The sequence below is a fragment of the Caloenas nicobarica genome, chromosome 2 (assembly GCF_036013445.1).
Source record: "Caloenas nicobarica isolate bCalNic1 chromosome 2, bCalNic1.hap1, whole genome shotgun sequence".
Classification (NCBI taxonomy): Eukaryota; Metazoa; Chordata; class Aves; order Columbiformes; family Columbidae; genus Caloenas; species Caloenas nicobarica.
Genome location: NC_088246.1, coordinates 63,220,895 through 63,233,662, shown reverse-complemented (window position 1 = coordinate 63,233,662; position 12,768 = coordinate 63,220,895). Strand labels below are relative to the sequence as shown.

The 12,768-nt window shown below is 40.9% G+C and overlaps 1 protein-coding gene across 11 annotated transcripts in view; it reads left to right on the top strand.

Annotated features, from left to right (window-relative positions):
• TNS3 (tensin 3) overlaps positions 1-12,768 on the top strand; it is a 232,857-nt gene that overhangs the window by 156,534 nt on the left and 63,555 nt on the right. For all 11 annotated transcript variants that reach the window (XM_065627357.1, XM_065627356.1, XM_065627355.1 and 8 more), the window contains one exon: positions 231-1,478. In XM_065627357.1, the coding sequence (XP_065483429.1) occupies positions 231-1,478 (1,248 nt within the window). The remainder of the gene's footprint in view (positions 1-230; positions 1,479-12,768) is intronic.

The following is a 12,768-nucleotide window of genomic DNA, read 5'->3' as shown; positions in this document are numbered from 1 at the left end:
TTGAGCTATGAAAGGCATGTTATGTTTCCATCAAGAAAACTGTTACAAATTGAAACATGAGAGAAGATAGTACTGTTGGTTGATACTGTATTTGTAGAGCCAATTTAGTTTTACAGAAACAATACCATTAGTATTAGCAGTACTTCTGTCATGTCACCAACACCAGCCAAAGCCCTTATGTAACGCCTTGTCCTTTTCTCTCCCTTTCCTTCTTGCTTCTCTCTCCACAGTGCTGCATACCCAAGGTCCCATCGATGGCAGTCTGTATGCAAAAGTGAGAAAGAAGAGCTCTTCAGACAGCAGCATCCCTGGTGTTGCTCAGGGTGTTCCTGTGACTGGCAGTCCTGATCACAGTGATCATACCCTGTCTGTCAGCAGTGATTCAGGACACTCAACAGCTTCCATCAGGACAGACAAGACTGAGGAGCACCTTGTGCCAGGAGTCAAACGGGGTCTGAGCCTACAAGAAAAGGCCGAACTGGACCAGTTACTTAGTGGCTTTGGTCTGGAGGATCCTGTCAGCACCACCAAGGATATGACTGATGTTCGAAGCAAGTACAGTGGGACTCACCACATAGTCCCAGCTCAAGTTCATGTGAATGGAGACACCAAACTGAAGGACAGGGAGACTGATATTCTGGATGACGAAATGCCTAATCATGATCTTCACAGTGTGGACAGCATTGGGACTTTGTCTTCCTCTGAAGGGCAGCACTCCACCCACCTAGGGAACTTCAGTTGTCACAAAAGCAGTCAGAACTCACTTCTTTCAGATGGCTTTGGAAGTAACACTGGGGAAGAGCATCACAATGCTTTTGCTCCAGACCTGGGAATTGGTGTGGATCCCCTCTATGAGAGATCATTTGGAAGCACCGAGCCAAAGTCAACTCGGCAATTGCAACGGAATCCTTGTGTCTCACCCCAGCCTCAAGCCTATGGCCCAAGCAACTACTCTACTCAGACCTGGGTACGCCAGCAGCAGATGGTCACTCACCAATATGGTTTTGCACCAGAGAATGAAATCAGGGTTGGCATTCATAACACTGTGGGCAGCGTCCAGAGCCAGGCCCAAGTCCCGGATACTCCAACACGTGGTTCCAGCAGCAGAGATGCTGTGCAAAGGGGCCTGGGAAGCATGCCATGTGCTGCTGAAGCTGCAGAGCATGCCAGTGCTGAGACTTTGAAGTCAAGGCCAGTGCCTCAGAGGGACACAAATGCCCTGGATCAAGGACAGAACTTGGGTGACTTGCCAGCTTCTCCAACTTTGGATATTGATCAGTCTATTGAACAACTGAACAGGCTTATCTTGGAGTTAGACCCTACATTTGAACCTATCCCAACCCGCATTAACACTGTCACCAGGGACAGAAATCAAATAAATGGCTTCACCAGCCTTGATGTAGATGTTGAAGGGCTTGGCAGGAGTCCTGGCTGCCATGATAAATTAGAGGTCACAAACAGGAATCCCTCCCAGCATGGTAAGATATTGTAGTACTTTCTGAATATAATGCTTTTCCTAGCACTTCTATGTTCTTGATGTGGTATGGAATTCAGGTCATGACTTAGAACTTTCGGGATGATCTTCAAGGGATTATTTTTCATACCTTCTTTATATAACCATTCAGAAATTATGGAATCAAACTGATGTAAGATAAGTGCATTTTGCAGGTACTTGTTTTTTGCTTGAAAAATGTGCTGTTCAGCAAATTCTTACCTCTTCTAGATCATCAGTTGTTTTTTTAGCTGCTGTAAGTGTAAATGATAAGGGAGCAGAATTCCTACAATTCCTACATTGAGACATTTTTAGAAGACGTCTGTAGTGAAATGGCTTATGATTTATGATTATGTTTTTTATTATCATGATTTTTTTATTATTTCCACTTAAAATGGGAGAAAAAGCTTCAACAATTTTATCTTCAAATTCAGTGTAATGCTGCTGGCATTAAATTTCTATGCAGTATTTTCATAAATGTAATCTTTTCCAGTAAAGTATTTTAAAACATACTCTTTCTTAAACTTTTTTCTATTTAAAAATTCAGAAATCACAGTGCTTGCTTGTTATTTCTGGCTCTGAAATGATGGCAGAAATCAACTGGTGGAATTTATTATGCAACACTTGCTGACTGCATTGCTTAAGTAATGCTACTAGAACTAGCAGCTTTGCAAAAGAATGAGCAGTGTGTCTCTGCTTAAGTCCACTGAAACCTTTCATTAATGCTGTTACTAAAATTTATGATAAACAAGCTCTTGCTGATCTTGCTGTCATGTTTGAAAATTCTGTGTGGTTTAATTACTCTGGCAGAACATATCCCCTTGCTTTCCTTCTCTCCCTTCCCCCATCTTCTCCCTCTTCCTACATCCAGTCTTGGTACAATGAAAGACTTGCTTGTGTCTTCAGGATGTGATTCAGTATCAGCCGGCATGCCAGAACAATTGTCTGTGGCCTCACTGGACACAAGCTTCAGCTCAAGCCCAGTTGGATGTGCCAAACCATTCAATGATGACTGTGCCCAACTGGTGTGTGGTTTCCATTAAAGTGCAGGCCTACGTGATCAAGGATAGTGATTCTTTTAGAGAAAGTGAAATCAGTTTTGTGTTCAGGACGGTAACCGAGGACTAAAGAAGTCCAGAAAACCATGATGAATATACATGAGCTGCTTCACTGTTTGTTTGGTTTTAATACACAGTATGCATTTTGTAGCTCTTACAGGAGTAAATTCATTAGTTTGTCATTCTCTTGAATCTTTCCAGGTGATCAGCTGGTAGACAAATTAAAAATGAGATTTTTCCAGCAGGAGAGTACTCTTTGGTATGCAGTAAAGCTAGTGAAGGGGATAAAAGAGTCATTTAGAATAAGCCACCATTTACGGATCTGTGCTTAAAGATATGAATCTGAAAAGAGATGTTTGAATTTTTCTCACAGATTCTGGTCATCTCCCAAAGGAAGCAGGAGTCACTATCAGTTCCCTTCCACTTGTAAAGTCAGGTAAAGCAGGTAAACCTCCTGCCCTAGTATTAAGACTGGTGAGAATACAAGTCCTTGGGGCATATTCTGGAAGAGGTGATTTTTTTAGAGATATTGATGAATTTGGAATTAAATATGAATATACAGACAGCATTTAGAATCCTGAGTAATTGGCGGGGGGGGGGGGGGGTGTGTAACAGGGCATAGTATGAAAGAGGAAAGAGTTTAGGATTCAGGAAGCTCTTTTGCTTTTTGCTGTTCCACTGCCTTTGTCAAGGCATTTCTCTTTCCTTCATCAGTCTGAAGCAAGGGGAAAGGAAGGTTAATGTTTTTTCGATTTGTTTTTTAAACTTGTCTCTCGGAAATACTGAACATCCTTACAGGATGTTTACATCATACTGAGCTTCAAACATAACCTTATTCATACTGATTCCTACTCTACTTCCAATTCAACTCAGTCGAAGACCTCTTTGATGGATTTAGTTAGACACAGCATATATGTCTCTGAAAGTGAGGTGATGAGCACAATTTGCATGCAGAATGTGTTATGTAAACACTAATTGCTATCAACAGCAACTCTGTTTCTGACATGGAATTTTTTCCCATACCCTCTATGTCTGCCCTAAGGCAACACCCACATTCCTACTGAAATCACAGTCACAGTGTTTGAGGTTGGAAAGGACCTCTGAAGATCATCTGGTCTAGCCCCTCTGCTCAGGCAGGGCTGTCTAGAGCCAGTTTCCCAGGACCATGTCTGGATGGCTTTTGACTATCTCCTATCTACAGCCACCTCTCTGGGCAACCTGTGCCAGTGCTCAGCCCTCACAGCAAAAGGAAGTTGTTTCCTGATGTTCAGAGGGAACCTCCTGTCTTTCAGTTTGTACCCATGGCCTCTGATCCTGTCACTGGGAACCATGGAAGAGTGCCTGGCTCCCTCTTCTTTGCACCCTCCCTTCAGGTACTTACATACATTGGTGAGATCACCAAGACACTTTATTTTCATCAAGAACATACAGGAGTGCCATCTCGTATTTTGTGGACAGTTCTGTACCAAATCATGAGTACTTCTGCATGATGTTTTATTTTAGTATCCTAGGCATACTTTATCTGGCAAAAAGGCTAATTATTTAAGGAATAATTGGGGAGTGAATCAACTGGTATTTGGATCTTGTAAGTTTTTTTCTTCTTTTTTTGCTTGGAGGAAGTACTTATTCCTTTTACACTTTTACTGTCCTGAAGTCAGATTCTGTTGAAGTTCTCACAAAGCTTTTCTTTGACATTAAAGACTTAAGGAGAAGGATGGTAAGTAAAGGAATACCTTTGCATTTTCAGAGTCCAAAATAAATGAATGAACTGTATCTAGAGTTTAAGCACTGCAGAGAGCCTAAAATCTATGGAATCCCAGATACAAGATGCAAGACTGGAGGCTTGCGTTGACCTCTAGTATTGGCTTACTTCCTTAAGATTTATGGGCCCCATTCTAGTCATATTTGTAGTGACTTCGGATATTTATGTTTAGGAAAATTGCCTTTAAAAGTTTAACCCTTAAAATGCTCTCTCTTCATTTTACCTTCTATTTTGATGGCGTTATGCTGCCAGTGATGTTAGGTTGGTTAGCATCTTCTAGCCTTAGTAGTCTCTTTGAAACAGGGTGCTAATATGAAACTGTGGTGGATATTCTCAGCAGAAATCTGTTTGTAGTGGTCCTTGTTGAGAGGTTATAGTTTATTTCCTCAAAGGCAGCAAAACTGAATGGGTGCTTTTCCTCCAGCTTTTAGTTTGGTGGAGTGTGGGGAGTCATTATTAGTTTACATTTCTGGGGGTATAAGCTAAAGAACCATAATTTTCAACAACTGCTCCTTCAGAGGGTGGCATCTTTTAGTAGAAGAAGCAGAGAGTAGGAATAGTAAGGATTTAGATATTTTAATTTAGTCAGAGCCTGTAGGCAGCCAAGTGCATTTGAGTGCCCTGAAGTTTAAAGACATCTGCTTGTGGTTGTGTAGGTAGTGTCTCGAGGAGTTTCCCTTGTGTAATGATCCCGTGCCTTGCTCTTGAGTGCTAAGCAGCAATTTTAGAGGTGTGTTGAGTCTCTTGCCTGTTCTTTGAATGCTATGAGTATATTAATTGTGATTAACAGTGCAATTTTATGTTGCGTCTAATGCAATTGAAATGCAGGAGACTGTTCCTAAGAGAGGTGGCCTTATGCTGCCTCCATAATCCTTGGACATGTGTTACCCTACTCAGCTCTGCATCAGATGTGTTAATTCTACGTGATGAGGTTTGTTGGATTATCTTGTTAATTTAATGGTTTGAAGGTTTTCTTATGGGTTAGTTCTCCGTCACCTCAGAGTTAAACTTGCAGTGTGGACAGGTAATTGCTAAATGCGATGTGCAAAAAGAGTTATGAGGGCACATACATGGCTGGAGGTGGGGGGCAAGCAGAACAGCCATTCTAGCATCCTTTAAGCCAGACAGAACAGGCTTATCCTGAAACACCATACATATATCTTTATGATAGGACCAGATCTGTGGGAACTTCACTGTGAAGAACACAGCTATCCCACTGTGTTACCTAACACCATTAGGAAGTTATGATTAATACTGGGGCAGATCTACGAGCAAGGTAAATTCAGTATTTTAGCACGTTAGCTCCAAGGCTAAGGTGGGAGATGTCAGGATTCACCTTTCATTTTCTGCATGTGCTTCAGGATGTGACACTGGAGTAAGTAACAAACGAATAACATTTAATTAAATAAAACCTTTTTTTGAAAGAAATATTCCTTTCTATAGCTTTAGCACAATAATGATGATTTTTTAAGTTTGCATTTATGTCAACTGCTAAAATGTTCTATTTCTGACTTGTTCAATTATCTTTCAGTTTATACTAGTAAGAGCTTGATTTTAAAACTACTTAAAGGTAGGTTCCAAAAGTAAACCAATATGTATATGTGGCATGCTGCCACCTCTACTTGAGACTAGGAGGTCACTGGCATATACTGATTTTGAAAATCCTGTAGGATTTATTTATTTACATATCTGGACTTGCCCTGCTGCTGTATACAGAATCATTTATGCATGGCATGCACAAAACAAGAAGGGGAAAAAGTAGTTTGACTGAATTAATGTTAAGAATGAGGAAGGCATGGAATGTTTTTCCCTTGATACATCATTTGATGGGAAAGGAGCACTCTATCTGCAGGGAGAAATTGTGAATTTGGATCGTCAAATGGAAGCAACAGGAGTATAATTTCACTTATCTAAATGCAGATGATGATGATAGTTCTGAGCATAAAACACAGATGTTCTGATCTTTTCTTTCAAACTCTGCATAGCACTTAAAGGAGTAAATCCAGAGGTGTAGTCCAAACAACACAGTATTCTGCTAGGCAGATAACTGAATACTGGAAAAGTAACCTACTTTTTGCAGAAGACTCTGCCACTTCACAAGCCTCAGCTATAGGAGAAAATAGGTAGGCAAATTGAAACAGCAAAAGTAGTCTTTTTTTACTGTGGGTTGGAAAAGGAGCAGGAAGCAAAAAGTTTGAGAAACAAGGAGATACTCTTATTTCCCTTCCTTTTTCAAACATGATATACAGTTCACTGGGGTGTGCAATATCTGTATGAGGAGAGGTAAAGTGGCCTTAGGATATGCAGATTTGTCAAATGCTCTAGAGCAGGGGTGTCAAACTCATTTTCACCGGGGGCCACGTCAGCCTTGCAGTTGCCTTCAGAGGGCTGAATGTAATTCTAGGACTGTATAAATGTAGGAGTAGTTTTAGCGTACAAACCCAACCCCTTAAGAAGTCTGTTGTCTCCATACTTCTACTGAGAGTTAGTGCTTCTGTGCAAGGTTTAATAAATAACAGGAGATATCCTCTGTACTCACTGAGATAAATGGCAAGTGTCAAACAGTTTAAAAAACAAAACAAAAATTAACAAAAAAACAGATAAAACCGTAACTCATTGTGTTTGGTTAAAGTCAAAAGTCTGTTCCTGCATGTGTGGGAACAAACCGATGTGTAATGTTGTGGAAGGTTCCTCTTCAGGCTTTAACATTGCTTTCCCTCCAGAGTGCACAGCTGAAGCATCAGTTTAGTCTGACTTCATTCCCCTGTACATGCACACACATGCAGTAAAGCTGAAGTACTTTGCATACTTTCAGTGAAAGGCTGTAAACAAGTGCTATACTAGAAGGAGAAGAAAACTTTGCCCATATAAGCTAAATAATCCCTTAAAATAACAGTAATATGTTGTTGTTCATTGCCAGTTTGTGGTAACAGACCACAGGCCTGCTGGACGTGGTTTGCCTTACCTTGGAGCAGACTCAGGATAAGCAGGAGATTCTCCAAGGCTGTTAATGAGCTTACTGCAGCAGAGGAGGTGTAATTGATAGCATGGAGAAATGCTGGCTGCCACAGGGATGAGGAAAATAGCCTTGAACAAAGAAAGGATAACCAAACCAGCAGTTGTTTACTGATGAGTAATGGTTGGTCTTACACAGTCAGGTTTTGGGGGAAGCTCTACACTCTGTGACTTAAACAGTCCTTGACCTAACAAGTATATCAAGAGAATAAATTTAACGTGTGATGGTGGAAGTTGGGAGATCAGGGCTGAATGGCTCTGAGTGAGGCTCAATGGGCAAATGAGATGTTCTGAGTGAGCAAGAGCAAACAATACTAGAGATGAGTGGGACTGATGTGATGCCTTGTGTGTGTGCCTAACTTGAGGGTTGAATTACGAGAGGATAGTGGGGTTATCAGGTTTCTTGCATGAGTGTGCAGAAAATGTATTCCTTAAGAAGACATGCGCATGTTTCCCGTGCCCTACAAAACTTAAAGAATGAGCTTAAGAATTAAAAGTGTGCTGGGCTGTACGTGATGGTGCATTCTTACCTCTCTTTGCTTGCATGTTTCTGCACTGATTGACAGATAGGCAGCTATCTCTCACACTTCTTCCTAGAGGTTTTTATACACATGTAGCCTTAACGTAGCTTAACATGGCACAAACTACTGACTGCCCATGTAACAGAGTTCTTGATTCTGTGTGAAATGATGTCTTGGGTTAAGTGCTCAGTGGTTTTGAGAATAGGAAGCAGTGGACAGTGACCCTTGAATTTCTTTTTGCTAGGATGTTTCTTTATGAAGCATGTAGAACTGTGGCGAATCATAGAATGTCCTGAGCTGGAAAGGACCCAGAATGATCATCAAGTCCAACTCCTGTCCCTGCATAGGACAAGCCCACAGTTCACACTGTGTGTCTGAGGGCCTTGTCCAGTCTCTGCTTGAACACTGCCAGGCTTGGGGCCGTGACACCTCCCTGGGGAGCTCCACCACCCTCTGGGTGAAGACCGTTTTCCTAATGTCCAACCTAAACCTCCCCTAGCACATCTTCCTGCCATGCCCTCGGGTTCTGTCACTGGTCACCAGAGAGATCAGTGCCTGCCCCTCCTCCTCCCCTTGTGAGGAAGCTGGAGCCGCCATGAGGTCTCCCCTCAGTCTCCTCCAGGCTGAACAAACCAAGTGACTTTAGCCGCTCCTCATATGGCTCCCCCTCCAAACCCTTCACCAACTTTGTAGCCCTCTTCTGGACACGCTCCAGTAGCTTTATATCCTTTTTATAGTGTGGCGCCCAGAACTGCACACAGTGCTCCAGGTGAGGCTGCACCAGTGCAGAGCAGAGCGGGACAATCACCTCCCTTGCCTGGTTGGCAATGCTGGGCTTGATGCATCCAGGACACAGTTGGCCCTCTTGGCTGCCAGGGCACGCTGTTGGCTCGTGTTCAACTTGCCATCAACCAGAACCCCAAGATCCCTCTCCGTGGAGCTGCTTTCCAGCATCTCGTTCCCCAGTCTGTATGTAAAGCCAGGGTTGCCATGTCCCAGGTGCAAAATGTGGCACTTGCCCTTTTAAACTTCGTGTGATTGGTGATTGCCCAGTTCTCCAGTTTGTCCAGATCCCTCTGCAGGGACTCTCTGCCCCCAAGAGTGTCAACAGCTCCCCGCAATTTTGTGTCATCAGTAAACCTACTAAGCAATCTCTCCAGTCCTGAGTCTAAGTCATTTATAAAGACATTGAAGAGCGCTGGCCCTAAGATGGATCCCTGTGGAACCCACTAGTGACTGGTCACCAGCCTGACATAACCCCATTTATTGTAACCCTTTGAGCCCAGCCCGTCAGCCAATTGCTCACCCACTGCACTGTGTGTTTATCCAGCTGTATGCTGGACATCTCGTCCAGGAGGATACTCTCAGCGACAGAATCAAAGGCTTCACTGAAATCCAAAAAAATCACATCGACTGGCTTCTCTTGGTTGACTGAGTGTGTAACCTTGTCATAGAAATTAAGTTTGTTAAGCAGGACTTTCCCCTCATGAACCTGTGCTGGCTGGGACCAATGATGACCCCTTTTCTCCTTCACTGCTATGTGTGTCACTTATCAGAGGTGAATCAGTGCACTGTATATTAAGATTTTCCAATTTTTTGCTTTTACATGAGCTGAGTTACACAGAGATGTGTTTCTGGTAGTAAATGAAGCTGCTATTTACTAGTAACTAAGTGCTGCAGTAGTTCATCATTTTAAATAATGAGAAAGTTTACAGCCTGAGGAAATTTGGATGCAAATGTAAGCTTTCCTCCGTAGCCTTATGTTCCCCCTTTACGTCATTATATGTATATTCTTTCATACCTAATAACACATGACCTCAGTCTGCTGTTAAAGATCATTTTGCAAGACTTATTTCCTCAAACCAGCCATCTTTTATCACAAAGTTTAATGCTTATTGGGCAGAGAAGGAAAGCTCAAACAATGTTATTCTTCTACCTGGAAAATTGCAAAGGCAAGACTCTGTTAGTGAATGTAGATAGCAGGTTTATACCATTTTCTGTACAACCTACTGCTACTGTCACCCATGTCTAATCCTTTCCCTCCCATCTTTTCACTCTAAAAATGTTACAATTTGCATCTTTAGAAAAATAGTAGAAGCAGTTGAAGAATTATGTGATCAAACTAAGGCAAAGTACACGAACACATGCATTCAACATTTGGGGGACTGGGCTGTTTCCATTGCTGTGACCAAGAGATGCACGTCTATCTATATCAGCCAGCATGAGGAACAGAGGGACTATATATTCCATAAGGATGAAATTATATTGTTGCTATCAGCTAATTCTAATTCTTCTTCATGCATCAGTTACTGTGTTAGAAAATACCATCTGGAAATATTCTTAGGTCACCTAATGCAGTGGGGACAACGCAGATACACAGTTCACACAGCCCTACATTTTGTGTGGAGTTTATATAGTTTATCAGCTCGCTAAAGAATTGAGCATTAAACAAAGCCATCTTTCCTCCCTCAAAAATATCCCAACATGCAAAATGAACAAAAATAAGGTGACTAAATATCTGATTACAAGTGTCTGGAACATCTTCAGAGATCTTTCCTCTATTGAAAAAAACTATTTGAAAATAATCTAAATTATGATATCATAAATCATGCTACAGTGTATCTGCAGACAAAGGAGAGGAGAGGAAATCCTTTTTGCCTACTTTATTAAATAATAACTTTTAAAAGCATCAGACTGTTCCAGATGATCCCATTCACTTCGTGATGTTCTGTGGGTGAGCAAACCCAGTCCGTCTGAAATAAGTTGTTGAGTGTAAGGAGAACTAAGCTTGTCCAAATCCTCATGTGCCTTATTTGTATGTGCTAACAATACACTACAAAACCTGTCGTTGTTTCCATCTCACAGGAAAACTTTGGTACCTGACTCTGAGTTAATTTTACAGGGATTAACCAGAAATTTGGAGTTTTTAGCTAAACTAAAGTTAAAAACTAAGGTGTTTTTTAACTTTAAAAAGTTAAAACTGGAGTTTTAACTAAACTCAGGTTTTTAAACTAATTTAGTTAAATTAATTTTTAAGCTAAAGTTAGAATTTTATTTAGATTTAGCAGCACAGTCATTTTTAATGTAATTTATGTAATGTACTTATTCCACAATTTTTTTATCAATCTTGTACCTTCCAGGATGTGGGTCTGACTGTAGCATCATTAGGACATCTCTGTACAGGTTTGGAGATGCCAGCCTGCAACAAGCTTGCTGCCTATGCTTGGCACAGAGTAAAAGGGCTAAGAAACTGAAGTGGCGAGATCTGTGATGCTACTGTGTCCTACATGAACAAGTTTAATGGCCTGTTTGGAGTTGAGATAGAGTTTAGAACTTTTCCATTACTTGTTAGGTTAGTAGGTTATAAGGAGTTGGGACTCCTAGTCTACTACCCATTCTAGATAGGGGGGAAAAAAGAACAGTTTTCTTGTGAATCATTGCTAAACATGGGATGTTTTTTCAAGAACAATGAGATTTTTCTGGCTGTAGTAGCATTTCCTACTACATTTTAGAAAGATTAAGGCACCAAAGATATCACAGAGCTCATTTGGCTTTTGTTCTGGTTAATCCCTTTGAAACAATGTTCCTATAGAGCTGTGAATCTCAGAATTTGAGCATAACAAGATACTCTGTTGATACTTGCATCAGAAATCCATCATTTTATTTCAGTTGGGTATGTGTTTGCTTGTTCTTTTTCCACTACAACATTTAGCTTGAGTTTTGTCTTGCTATCTTTGGAGATGTTATTTTTCCTTAAAACTTCTAACAGTGACTGTAAAGCCAATTCTAAATTCTTAAAGTAGATTTGCTTTGGTTTAAGCATAAGGCCATCTTGAAAGCTTGATCATTAAATGACTTCTGCAAAAATCTTAAACTTTGTAGAAGATAAATGATGTCAGAGAAGGAAATCACTTTTGATTTGAATAGTGTTGTAGTAACATTTTTTAGTATGTGAGGCAGTCCCTGAAGGCTTCGCTGTTAGAAGTTAAATTATGGACTTCTTTTTCTTGATGAATTGTTAAGCCTCCTGTTGGATTGAATCCCCGTGTTTCATAGTGATGGGTAGTTGGAGTTACGCAGGTCGTCTTAAACTGCTGTACAGGCAGTGGCATCTGGAATTTCTGCAACGCTAACATAATTCTCCCCAGAGTCTTATTTCAGCCTTCATGACTATGCTGAGGTCTGTGAAAGGGGCACTGGAAAAACAGCTTTGTTGGAGTTTTCACTGTACCTTTCTCAAGAGAACTCTGACTTTTATCAATCTGTGCATTGAACTGGCAGAGCCTCTTTTATGTCACGCTAACTTTTCACGCAGGTTGAATCTACAGTGAGAAGCTCACTTGAAGTGCATCTGCTTTATCGGTTCCTCTGTATGCTCCTCTGTGTGTGACATGCCTTGTCTGAAGAGTCTGTTACTTATTGTGTGGGTATTAGTTTTCTAATTACAGTATCTGTTAAGTTGTGTTGGTTGGTTGATTGATTAAACATACATCCTAATAAGTTTTCCTTTTGTTTCTTCAAACCACTTGTGGTTTCCTTAAACCATGTACCTGTGGCTTGTATACATGCTTGCCAGATTTTCTTAAATGTATAGCTGTTACCTTTTGTGTCTTGTGAAAGGGATAGTGTTGAAATGAATTCAATATTCCAAAAATCCTGCTGGGGAATGAATGAAGTTAATTAAGTGAGAAGCTGTCTGTGAAATAATAGTTAACATTGCTTAAGCTCTACCCAGAAAGAAGATCTTAACTGCTACTCAAGTGTTGATGATTGAAATGGTTACAATTAGTTTTAAAAGTTCTGACATTTATATTTCAATGCCGTAACAATTCACCATATTTGCGACCTGTTGGATAATTTCAGCACAGAACTTTGAAGATTTGTGTCTTGTAAAAACTGAATAATCAAGTTCTTCCCTTT